The sequence below is a fragment of the Rhincodon typus genome, chromosome 1 (assembly GCF_021869965.1).
Source record: "Rhincodon typus isolate 14 chromosome 1, sRhiTyp1.1, whole genome shotgun sequence".
NCBI classification, from domain to species: Eukaryota; Metazoa; Chordata; class Chondrichthyes; order Orectolobiformes; family Rhincodontidae; genus Rhincodon; species Rhincodon typus.
Genome location: NC_063332.1, coordinates 7,897,687 through 7,910,829, shown reverse-complemented (window position 1 = coordinate 7,910,829; position 13,143 = coordinate 7,897,687). Strand labels below are relative to the sequence as shown.

The 13,143-nt window shown below is 42.9% G+C and overlaps 1 protein-coding gene across 1 annotated transcript in view; it reads left to right on the top strand.

Moving 5' to 3' along the window:
- The window catches only part of npm1b (nucleophosmin 1b), a 107,160-nt gene extending 95,131 nt beyond the window's left edge, over nt 1–12,029 (top strand). Inside the window, exons 8-10 of the mRNA XM_048595737.1 lie at nt 5,105–5,215; nt 6,101–6,175; nt 10,050–12,029. Of these exons, the coding sequence (XP_048451694.1) occupies nt 5,105–5,215; nt 6,101–6,175; nt 10,050–10,100 (237 nt within the window). The 3' untranslated portion in view covers nt 10,101–12,029. The remainder of the gene's footprint in view (nt 1–5,104; nt 5,216–6,100; nt 6,176–10,049) is intronic.
- The last annotated feature ends 1,114 nt before the right edge of the window (nt 12,030–13,143 follow it).

Here is a 13,143-nt window from a genome sequence, read left to right as displayed (position 1 = left end):
GGTCCCCAAGCCTCCGCTTGGTTTCCCCAATGTAGAGGAAGCCACATCGGGTACAGCGGATGCAGTATACCACATTGGCAGATGTGCAGGTGAACATCTGCTTGATGTGGAAAGTCTTCTTGGGGCCTGGGATGGGGGTGAGGGAGGAGGTATGGGGGCAGGTGTAGCACTTCCTGCGGTTGCAGGGAAAAGTGCCGGGTGTGGGGAGCTGGAGGGGAGTGTGGAGCGGACAAGGGAGTCACGGAGAGAGTGGTCCCTCCGGAAAGCAGATAAGGGTGGGGAGGGAAAGATGTCTTTGGTTGTGGGGTCGGATTGCAGATGGCGGAAGTGTCGGAGGATGATGCGTTGGATCCGGAGGTTGGTGGGCTGGTACGTGAGGATGAGGGGGATTCTTTTTTGGTTCTTATTGCGTGGATGGGGTGTGAGGGATGAGTTGCGGGAGATGTGGGAGACACGGTTGAGGGCGTTCTCGACCACTGAGGGGGGGGAAGTTACAGTCCTTGAAAAACGAGGACAACTGAGATGTATGGGAGTGGAATGCCTCATCCTGGGAGCAGATGCGACGGAGGTGAAGGAATTGGGAATAGGGGATAGCATTTTTGCAGGAAGGTGGGTGGGAGGAGGAGTATTCTAGGTAGCTGTGGGAGCCGGTGGGCTTGAAGTGAATATCGGTTTCTCGGTGGTTGCCCGATATGGAGACAGAGAGGTCCAGGAAAGGGAGAGAGGTGTTAGAGATGGTCCAGGTAAACTTAAGGTTGGGGTGGAAGGTGTTAGTGAAGTGGATGAACTGTTCGAGCTCCTCGTGGCAGCACAAGGCGGCGCTGATACAGTCATCAATGTAACGGAGGAAGAGGTGGGGTTTAGGGCCGGTGTAGGTACAGAAGAGGGATTGTTCCACGTAACCTACAAAGAGGCAGGCGTAGCCTGGGCCCATGCGGGTACCCATGGCCACCCCCTTTGTCTGTAGGAAGTGGGAGGAATTGAAAGAGAAGTTGTTGAGGGTGAGGACGAGTTCGGCTAAGCGGATGAGGGTGTCCGTGGAGGGGGACTGGTCGGGCCTGCGGGACAGGAAGAAGCGGAGGGCCTTTAGGCCATCTGCATGGGGAATGCAGGTGTAGAGGGACTGGACGTCCATGGTAAAGATGAGGTGTTGGGGACCGGGGAATTGGAAGTTCTGGAGAAGGTGGAGGGCGTGGGTGGTGTCACGGACATAGGTAGGGAGTTCCTGGACCAAGGGGGAGAAAATGGAGTCCAGATAGTTGGAGATCAGTTCGGTGGGGCAGGAGCAGGCGGAGACAATGGGTCGACCAGGGCATTCAGGTTTGTGGATTTTGGGAAGGAGATAGAAGCGGGCAGTGCAAGGTTGGGGAACGATGAGGTTGGAGGCCATTGTAGGGCTGATTGGAGCCTGCTATACCTTGTGCAAATCCCTTTCCTGTCTATATTCTGTCGTCCTCCTTACCGCTCTCATGTGGCACTGGACAATAGCTGCATTGCAGCTATTACAGCTGGGATTCCGCGGTTGTGACCCATGGATTTTCAACAGAAATGCCTTCCAAATGTCATCTGACATGTGAAGGAATTCCAAAGAGAAACGGGCAGGAAATTTTGCAAGGATCTTGAACCCCTGGTGGAAAAGGCCTATTGTTTTTGAAATAAACTATTCCTGCTGGTCACGTAGTGGTTCATGTCGCAGTCCTTTGAAGAATCAAAATCTACTGTGCTGGCCATAAGCCAGCTTCCAAGGGATTTGAATGTGGTTTCTGTATCCTATAATAACATTGCCTTTGATCTGACTGATGTAAGAAGACATTGATGTGATGCATTCATTTACAATTGGAATTTTTGTTTTGTTGTTAATTCTCAAGGCTCTTCATTACTTTACCTTATTTTTCAAAAGGGAAAGCATCATTAATTTACTCATTCAGGTGAGTGATGACCATATTAGGGAATGGAATGCCTTTTGTCTCCTGGCATCCAGTGTCTAGAGTTTTTGTTGGGTCAGGTATAACGCAGGCCACAATGAATTGCAGACAAGCTTCTCAACTTGAGAATTAATGGCCACCTTTCAATAAATTATTATTACTGAGAAACATTTGTGTGAGGTACAAGGGGCAGTCTGTAGGGAAACACGAAAGTTGAAAAGAGTAATGTCAGAGTTTATTGATAATAAGGTTGAGCTTTCAAATGGTATAGATTGTAGCAGGTGGGGGATAATGATGGACCAGACTTGAGATGCTGAAAAACTGTTGAATAAGACAAGAAACTTTTGATTCTTGAGTTCGACCCTGAGGAACACTGAAGAGGAAGAACTTGCACTTTATTGTTTTAGGTAGGAAATGGAAGAAGATTGCATGTAGAATGGATAAAACTAAGCACAAATAATGTTAAAGAAAATCCACTTCTAATTGCATCCTCCAGTTTACATCAGTCTGGAATTCACCCAGCAAGATCAGCATATCTCAAATACAATTTCATGCTGCGGGTTAGTGGCTGTTTGCAACAGCAACTTGTGTTGTGCCTGTAGCACTATATAGTCCCAAGACACTTTAAAGGAGCATAATAAAACAAATTATGACACTGCACCACATATGATGGTGTTAAGAAGGTATTTTTAAGAGAGGGGTGACCTTACAGAAGTTTATAAAATCATGAGGGGCACGTAATAAGGTGAATAGTCAAAGTCTTTTTTTCCCAGGGTAAGGGAGTCCAAAACTGGAGGGCATAGGTTTAAGGTGAGGGGGGAAAGATTTAAAAGGGACATATGGGGGCAACTTTTTCATGCAGACGGTAGTGGGTGTATGGAATGAGCTGCCAGAAGAAGTGGTGGAGGTTGGTACAATTACAACATTTAAAAAACATCTGGATGTGTACATGAATTAGAACACTTTAGAGGGATATGGGGAAAATGCTGGCAAATGAGACTAGATTAATTTAGAGTATTTGGATGGCCTAGACTGGTTGGACTGAAGGGTCTGTTTCCATGCTGTGCAACTCTGACTTTATGATTTTACCTTACTTTCCTCCTTTGAGGAATTTAATGAAGCAGACAGTTGCTGGAAGGGAATTCCTGAGCTTGTGACCCAGGCAACTGAAGGCATAACCACCAGTGGTGGAGTAGTTATAATTGGGAGTGCCTAAGGGGCAGAGTTAGAGAAACACAGATATCTTGGAGGCTTGTGTAGCACATTACGGTGAGAGGTAAATACAAGGCCATGGAGCATTTTGGAAACCAAAATGAGAATTTAAAAACGAGAATGTTGTGTTGTAGAACCAGTGTGGGTCAACAAGCACAGGGGTGTTAGAGAAGCAGGATTTGTTGTGAGCTATGGCAAGGGCAGCATAGTTTTTGATGACTTAGAGTTCACGGAGGATAGAATGTGAAAGACTATCAAGGAGTGTACCAGACTAGAGTCTGAAGGTAACACAGGTATGGATGAGGGTTTCAGTAGCAAATGAGCTTAAAAGGGGGGCAAAGCCAAGCAATATTATAGTTCCGGGCACTTTATTTAAAGAAGGATGTTAAAGCACTAGAGTGAGTGCAAAGGAGATTCACTAGAATGATACCAGGAATAAGGGATTTTAGATACAAGGAAAGATTAGAGAACAAAAACAAATTTACTGGAAAAGCTCAGCAGGTCTGGCAGCATCTGTGAAGGAAACAAACCGAGTTAACCTTTCGGGTCCGGTGACCCTTCCTCAGAACAGAGATTAGAGAAGTTGGACTTATCCTGTATGGAGCAAGAAGATTAAGAGTGATCTTATTGAAGTTTTCAAAAATTTTTAATAATTTTGACAGGGCAAAGAGTGTTATTTTGTTTCCACTAGTTGATATGTTTAAATAGACTGCCATAGTGATGACATCAATACGGAGTCAAAAGCTCATCTCGGAATCAAATATTGACATTGTGTTTGTAAACTAATTGGCTTCATCCTAGATGGCTGTCCAAGAGAGAGGTCTAATCGTAGAATTGATGACAGTCAGTGAAGTGCGAATAAGATGAGCTCCTTTCAGGATTTGGAAAATTTAAATTAACCCCAAAACATACTCAAGAACCTTAATGAAGAAAGGTTGTCTGCCTTCCTCCTCTCCTCCCCTCTCCTCAAAAGTCTTGACGCCAAATCTGACACATTTTTTGTGATCTTAGGACAGAGAAATTGAACCTGTCTGTTTGAGGCTGAATTTCTAATTGGCATTGTTTTCACTGACGGAGCCTTGAAGTACTTTAGTATGATTCTTACGTTTTCAATCCCTGTGTCATTTGCTTAATTTTTCATTAAGTAAAGGAGAAGGCTCTTCGTTGGGGCAGCATTTGGGCGGCATGGTGGCTCAGTGGTTAGCACTCTCAGCACCAGGGACCCGGGTTCAATTCCACCCTCGGGCGACTGTGTGGAGTTTGCGCGTTCTCCCGTGTCTGCATGAATTTCCTCCGGGTGCCCCGGTTTCCTCCCTCAGTCCAAAGATGTGCAGGTTAGGTGGGTTGGCCATGCTAAATTGCCTGTAGTGTTCAGGGATGTGTAGCTTAGGTGGGTTATAGGGGAATGGGTTTATGGGAGGCTCCTGGGGTCAGTGTGGACTTGTTGGGTCCAAGGGCCTGTTTCTCACTGTAGGGATTCTGAAATTCTTCTGGCTCCACCCCGAAAAGAAAAGCAGAACCATATGATGCAGTCCCTCATCCCTGGAACCCATTCTCTTATTTCTTATGTTCATTCATGCTGTCTTGAATGGTTTCCTTCTGTGCAATACAGTTCTGTGAAACGTAAGGAGATTACTTTGGAGAAAACTTTCTCTAGCCAGGTCTATCTTTTGAGGCCACAAAGGTGCAGGAGAGCTTTAAGTAGGTATGTTCTGAGGACCAGTGGAGCCTAATTATTGCTGCTTTTGGGGGGATTAAGATTGCTCAGTTGTGACCTTTTACTTTATTATGGCAGGTTGCAAATTTGAGCCTTGCTGTGTGGTATATTCCTTTTTATGTACCTTTTGAGAACCAGATTCTTAATAGAAGCCAGGTTCAGAGTTTGAAAAGCTGCTTGACGATCGGTTCGGTTGCTTGTTTATTATTATATGAAGTAAACTAATGCTGTTTGCCCCTGCCTTTGACAGACTCCAGATACAAACCAAAAGCAGGAAGACAAATCAAAACAACTGAAACCTGCCAAGGTTTCACCCACTGTTGATGAAATAAAAGACAAACTGAAGGCCATGGTTGAGAAGGTAACCACTTCTTTTATTCAGAGGTGTTGATGGCTTAATTCATTTTGTTTTGAAGAAATCTGTTAAAATTCATTCAGGAGCAAAGTACTGCAGATGTTGGAAGTCTGAAATACCAACAGTAAATGCTGGCGAGACCTGAAACAAACTCATTTTCCCTCCAAGTGCTGCCTGAGCTGCTCGGTTTTTAACATTTTCAGGTTTTGTACAACATTCATGTTGGATAGCAAGATTTATGTTTCTTTTCATTGCTGGTGTGTGGCACAGTCACAGTAGCCATCAGAGACCTGTGTTCTCCTGTCTTCAGGCATTCTTAAAAACCTATTTTAAAAAAAAAACACATCCTTCTCCTGCACTGCCCCCCACCCAACGCCACCACCACCATCAAACTCGCTTTTCACTTGATTTTGCCTTTTGCTCTATCTTTTCCTCTGGGTTTCCTCCGGGTGCTCTGGTCTCCTTCCACAGTCCAGTGATGTACAAGTTAAGTGGATTGGCCATGATAAAATTGCCCAAAGTGTCCAGGGATGTGTAAACTAGGTGGAAAGTGCAGGATTACAGGGATAAGGTAGGGGGGTGGGTCTGGGTGGAATGCTTTTTGAGTCCACCATGACCCTCCAATGAGCCAAATGGCCTGCTTCCACACTATGGAGAATCCATGGCTCTCATTTACAATCTGATGCTGTCTGATCAATGTTCTCCACAGCACTCTGTCACCCATTCACTCCCAGTGCTTGCTCGTACTACCACTTTCTGCTTTTCTTTGATAGAGCGTATCTTTTATATACATGTCATATATTTTGATTGTTTTAGTACTGATCCCATTCAGTAAAGTGCAAAAAATACTTTACTTTTTGTGACACTGACTTGCTTCATTCTACTTCCTAGGGGCAGCACCTACCGAAGACGAAACAGAAGTTTCAAAACTTTATAAAAAGCTCATTACGATTTGGAGACCAAAAAGTGAGTACCTGAAGTATTCAGAAAAGATTTTGAAGCGAGTGCTAGTCCTAACTATGGATTGCTGTGGTGATGCATTTTATATTCATATGTGGGTGTTATTAGCCATTTATCTCACATCCCTAATTGCACTGGAGAAGTTGGTGCTGCAGACATCAGGGTATAGGGACACCCACAGTGCTGTTAGGGAGGGAGTTCCAGAATTTTGATCCAGTGACATGGAAGGAATAGCGATATATTTCCAAGTCAGGATGGCAAATAGTTTGGGGCAGGGAAACTGAAGGTGGTGTTCCCATGTATCCACGGTTCTTATCCTTCTGGGAGTTCATGATTTAGAAGGTGCTGCAGTTGGCTTAATCTTTTTAGGTTCCTTATAGGAAATGTCGGCTTCCTAATTATACACGTGTGAATGTGAAGACAGTATAGAATGTAATTGAGATTCGTCCTTCCATAGAACCACATGGCTTAAATGCTTTCTATCTAGTCTAATGCACAGAATGGCTGTAAGTGAGGTTCCAGATTGTTGCTTGTGTTTTTAATCCTTGTCGCACCCAGCTCCTGAAGGTGAGTTAGAGACATAGAGTTGTACAGCACGGAAACAGGCCCTTCCGACCAGATATTGTAAATTAATCTAGTCCCATTTGCCAGCATTTGGTCCATAACCGTCTTAACCCTTTCTAATCATGTAGCCATCCAGATGCCTTTTAAATGTTTCAATTGTAACAGCCTCCACCATTTCCTTTGGCAGCTCATTCCATACACGCACCACCCTCTGCGTGAAAAGGTTGACCCTCAGGACCCTTTTAAATCTTTTCCTTCTCTCTTTAAACCTATGCCCCCCAACTTTTTGGACTCCCCTACCCTAGGGAAATGACCTTGACTAATTCACCCAATCCATGCTGCTCATGATTTTATAAACTTCTGTAAGGTCACTTTTCTCAGCCTCCGAAGCTGTAGGGAAAATAGCCCCAGCCTATTTAGCTCAAACCTTCCAAACCTGGCAACATCCTTATAAACCTTTTCTGAACCCTTTTAAGTTTCACAATGTCTTTCCTGTAGCAGGGAGACCAGGACTGAATTCAGGAAGCACTCTGCCTTAGCATTAAAAAATAAACTCTACGGTATGTTGCTCATGTTATCATTCAGTATAACCCATCGAGTTACTCCTGTCATAACACTGAAAGGTCCTGATTATAATTAGGTAGGCCTGTCTAAAATTATACAAGACGCTAGTCAGACCACAGCAGGAAAACTGAATAAGATCGGTCCCCTAATTTTTTAAATTCGTTCACGGATGAGGGTGTCACTGGCTAGGCAGCATTTATTGCCCATCCCTAATTTCCCAGAGGGTAGTGAAGAGTCAACCACGTTGCTGTGGGTCTAGAGTCACCTGTAGACCAGACCAGGTAAGGATGCCAGGTTCCATCCCTAAAGGACATTAGTGAACTAGATAGGTTTTTCTGTACCGCGGAGGACTGTTGAGACTGGTTGTTAAGTATGTTCAAGGCCGAAAGACAGATGCTTAATCAGTAAGGGAATCAAAGATAATGGGGAAGAAAGGCAGGAAGGTGAAATTGAGGACTATCAGATTATCAGGGAGTGACAGACTCACTAATGGAGGGACTGCTGTGGAAGAAAAAGACTCCGGTACTCTACATGCTGCACAGTCCTCCAGCTGAGATCTAACCAGTGTCTCGTATATATTCAGCAAAACATCTCTGCTCTTGTACTTTATACCCAAACAATAGAGCACCCAAATATTATTTAAATAGAAAAAGACTGCAGACCAGGATAGAGGGATGTGGAGTCCTCATCCACGTAAGAAGCTAAGATCGACATTGAGGCCAAATGGTGCTTTTTGCATGTATGACATACCTTTCTTGCTCTTGTCTTTCATGCCCTTATTAATAGAGCTCGGGATTCAGAATGCTATATTAACTGTACTGTTAATCTGACCTAACACTTCCAATGGTTTATGCATATACCTCCGGGTCCCTCTGCTTCTGCACTCCCTTTGTGGCCGTATCCTTTATTTTATACTGTCTCTACCAAAATAAATCAGTTCAGACTTCTTGGCATTGAATATCATCTGCCATTTGTCTGCTCATTCCACCAATTTGTATATTTCTGTATGAAGTTCTATGCTCGTTTGACAATACTTTCATATCATTCTCAAATTTTGAAGTTTTGCCCAGAAGTCTAGGCCACTAATGTGTCACAGACGTGTATCTGGAAGAGCACAAGTCCATACACTGACCCCTGAAGGACTCCACTACAGGCCTGCCCCCACCAACCCAAACAGCATCTATTTAACCTCAACTCTATTTTTATATTAATCAGCCATGTTGCTTCTGTCTGTTTTATCCTTACATATCTGTTTAACAATATTTTAGCATAGCGTTTTGGACGTTCACGTGTACTGCACCAACAGCATTACCCTCCTCAAAAAAAAATCTCTAAGTAAGTTGAACACAATTTTCCTTTAAGAAGTCTATGCTGGCTTTCCTTAATTAACCCACTTTTGTCCACGTGACAATTAATTTGCTCTGAATTATTGTTTGTAGAAGATTGCCCATAACTTAAGTTAAACTGAATTGGTTGTAGCTGGTCTTACCTTTGCGTTCTTTTTGAACAAGGTTATAACAAAAGGAATCACAATGGGCGGCATTCAAGATGGTGGTCACGACAATACACTCTGTACTTTATGCACAACTGACTTGTACTGTCTTGTATTCCATTGTTGTAGAGCCCAGATCTTAGCATTCTGGTTGCTGTATTAGTTGCTTTGTACAACTCTGAACTCCACTTTGCAATGCCAATGCAATTGCAGGAAGACAGTGACTTGGTAGTAATATCACCAGATAGCTAACCTAGAGGTCCAGGCAGGAGCATGAGTTCTAATCCAACTTTGGAAACTGATGGATTTTAAAATTCAATAAATAAGTCTGAAAATGCTGGCCAGTAAATGTCATCGATCATGGTGAAAACCCATATCCTTTGGGGAAGATATTATGCCATCCTTACCCGGTCTGGTCTGACTCTAGACCCAACAATGTGATTGATACATAACTGCCTTCTGCTTTGTCCAATCAAGCTAATCAGTTCAAGGGCAATTGGAGAGAATAAGAACATAAAAACTACGAGCAGGAATAGGCAATTCAGCTCCTTGATCATGGATGATCTCACCTCTGTCTCAGCCTCAACTTCACTGTCCTGTCCACTCTCCACAACCCTTTCACCCCTTAGCTTTAAACTATGATGTCCTGTTCTAGATCCTGTTCCACGGAAACATCCTTTGTACATCTGCTTTGTCAATTCCCTCTAGCATCTGTATACCTCAGTTGGATCTCATTTCATTCTTGTAAACTCTACTGAGTACTGGCCTAAACTGCTCAAACTCTCCTTATAAAACAAGCCTCTAATCTCTGGAATTAATCTAGTGAATTTACTGTGTACTGCCTCCAGTGCAGTTACATTCTTGCTCAAGTAATTTGGTCAAAATGGTACTTAGTACTCCAGATGCAGTCTCAGTAGTACCTAGTACAATTGCAACAGCACTTCCTTACTTTTATACTCCATTCCTTGAGCAAGAAATAATAAAACTCCATTTTCCCACTTTATTATCTGCTGTACCTGCATATGAGCTTTGCGCAACTCATGTATGAGGACACCTGGATCTCTCTGCACTGAAGGGGTTTGAAGTACCTCTGCATTTGCTGCTCTTGACTGTGACGCCCACTTTTGAAAGAATAAAGAAAAACAGCTTAAGGTGGAAGTGTCACAGTGTTTGCTGTTATGTGCTGAACTTTGCATGTGAATGTTGATGGTGATGGGGGGTTTGATCTGTTTTAACATTGTTCTCTAAATTTATTTGCAGGTCATTGGAGAACTCTGGGTCTGGGGACAGAAGTTGAAGCAGATCAAGTGAGGGATTTCAGAAAGCGGCCAATGAGTTTTTTGAATGAATCACTTATCATTTCAGAATAGTCAATGGACTTTCTTTGTTTCCCCAAGCGATGTTTATTTTCTTGTCAGGTCTTCTGCTCAGCATAGTTTGCTTCAAGTTGACAGCCTCTAAGCTATTTTTATTCTCATTTCCAAGAAGCTGGGTGACCGCGTTGGTAAATGTTTGGTAGGTGGCAAACGTCTCAATTCTTCCTTTAAAACAAAACGTTGCCTGATCAAGTCCATTTGTAATGACTTGAAACCCAGAGACACTGGAAATGTACAGCGGGTGAGTAGCATGTGTAAAAAGACAGATTAACATTTCAGAACTTTTTGATAAAACTAAGGAAGGATAAAACTAACTCCCGACCCATTCCCCCACTCATTTTTTTGTATCAATTCTGATATGCCTGCTGTGTATTTTCAGCCTTGTCATTACAAATGTCTTAATATTTTCAGTTTACTTTTCTAATCTCATTGGTTATGTAGCTCAGCAGCCAATAAACTCCATGGAACTTAAAAAAAAAAAATCAAAATAAGTTTTTTGATTAAACAATTCAGAATCCACAACCCTTAGCACGTTCTCCTTGCTGTAATTATAACTCTATAACCTGTTAACCCCAATTTACATGGCATTGTGTAGAAAGTCCCAGGTTTGTGACTCTGCTCAGTCGGTTTGGACAGTCTTGGGTTGCAAGAAATGACCTGTGCTGCAGGGTAAAGAGACTGGGGAGAAAAGTCTGCATTCCTCCAGTTGACTGGCAATCCTTTCCAGATGCAAATGAGGTTTGAGTGGACTGATTCACCTTGGAACTTCCATTTTCTAGAGCAGCTTATTGTAGAATCTTATGCTAAACCCTTTTTGTGAAGAGAAATCAGTGTTTTGGCTTTGAGAAATATGACAGCAGCGGTAGGTAGATGAGAAGTCATCTCATTTCTGCCTAAACATGGCCTCCATAGATGCTCATGAATGGCACTGTAGAGATGCAAGCCTGCCTCTCTCTCTCTCTTCACCCAGTGCTTATGCTGCGCAGTGTTATATATGTGGGATTAATTCAAGACTGAATCAGCTTCAGTTTTGGCAGTACCTTCAGTGGTACACACGTACCAGGTTGTCTGTGAGACACAAAATAGCCACTTAGACAGGATATTGGGAGACAATACTTTCATAAGAATGAAGTGCTGAAATGTCAAAGAAAAACAAAATTCTTAATTAGTCACAAGCGTGAAACACTTGTACCTGTGTTTGAATTGCACCATTTTGAAGCCCTTATCCTTTTAAATTCGGCCAGTTTCAACCCCCCTTTCTATCCCTTCCATCATCATCTCCCCAAAGAGACTCATTCGTGGTAAGAGGAGACTGTCTAATAGGGACTGAAAACCTTCCTGTGTTTGTTATAGTGACCATTATTCATTTGCATCTAGGGAAGTTGTTGGTGAAATAACTGCACTGAGGCCAGTATTCTGTCACCAAGTCACCCTTTATTTACAGATGGAAAATCCTTGACACTCCTCCAGCTCTCTCGGAGCCAGCTGAGTGTCAAAAAGTCTGACACTCTGTCTGTAGGCCTGGGCTTCCTGATTGGGGTGGTTCGTCTGGTCCACTCAGAGAGCTATCATAGTCATGAGGTCCACCTGGCTGACCTCATGACAATGGCTTCAGTTTTGCACAGTGGTATCATCATGTTCTGGAGACATAGGATCAATCCCATCATCCCATCAATAAACATCTGGTATAGAAAGACAGCCTGAACTCGTCTGGTTCACCGACGTCCTTTTAGGAAAGAAAATATTCCACCTTCACCTGGTCTGGCCTACGTATGACTCTAGAATTGCAGCTATATGATCAACTTTTATCTTCCTTTCTGTACAATTAGGGATGGGCAATAAATGTGAGTATGTGATGCCCGCACCACATGAATGAATTTTGTTTTAAGATGGAATCAAAAATGCTTTTCAGCTTAAGGAGCATCATAATGGAACTAAATTTTCCCCAATTTTAAGCAGGGTTTTACAGATGAGCGCCTTTTTGGCAAGGGCGGACAAGTTGAACCGAAGGGCCTGTTTCCGCGTTGTACAACTCTTAGACTGACAGGGCCAGGACCCTGTGCATTGGCCCAGGAAATGGATGCACTTTGTACTGCTCCAGTTATGTAGTTGACATTGAGATCAATAGACTTGGCACCGATTATCAGATTAACCATCAAGGCCTTCTTAGCTGGGCAACTCTGTGCTGAGTTTTATTTTGATTTGGTTCTAAATTTTTTTTTCAACCTAGCCTTGCAGAGGGGGTGTGTTGAGGATACCTGTCCTTTTATTTGTTTAGAGACGGCCTGGGTGGCATCTTAATGCCAGCACAAAGACTAGCTAAGCTTGTCTGATTACCATGCTTTTGCATGGTAAATCCTCTTACTTTATTGGGAATAATTACTTTGAATTAGCATTTCTTTTTAAAAAGAGAAGGCTGCGATCAAATTACTAGGAAGCACCTCGAAAGGTTTTGATATGGAACAACGTTACACAGTGTGGAATATGACCAGAAAAGATGGCAATGTTTCAAAGCTGGCAGTGTAACAGTGGAAACAAATGAGAATCAAGGCAATTAGGTTTCAAACTACAAAGGGCAACCGCAGTCTATCTGTCCTTTCTATTTACAACATTTACTCTATTGGAAAGTAACTGGAACCTGTATATTAATACTGATTTACCTCTCCTCAGATTCTGATTGACCTGCGTGTATTCCCAATGGTTTCTTGTTCTTATTTATTTTAGACTTGCTGTTTTTATTTATCTCTAATAATGCTACTGAGGTGGTTTCACAATATAAAACATTTTGCATACCAATCACGGTATTTGAAAGTAAGGAGGTAACCATAGCAATGTCATAACATTGCTACTGTTAGAAGCACATTATGGGATAAACATAGAAAAGAGTCATGGAGCCGTACAGCGTGGAGACAGATGCTTCAGTCCAACTCATCCATGCCAACCAGATTTCCTAAATTAACCTAGTGCCATTTGCCAGC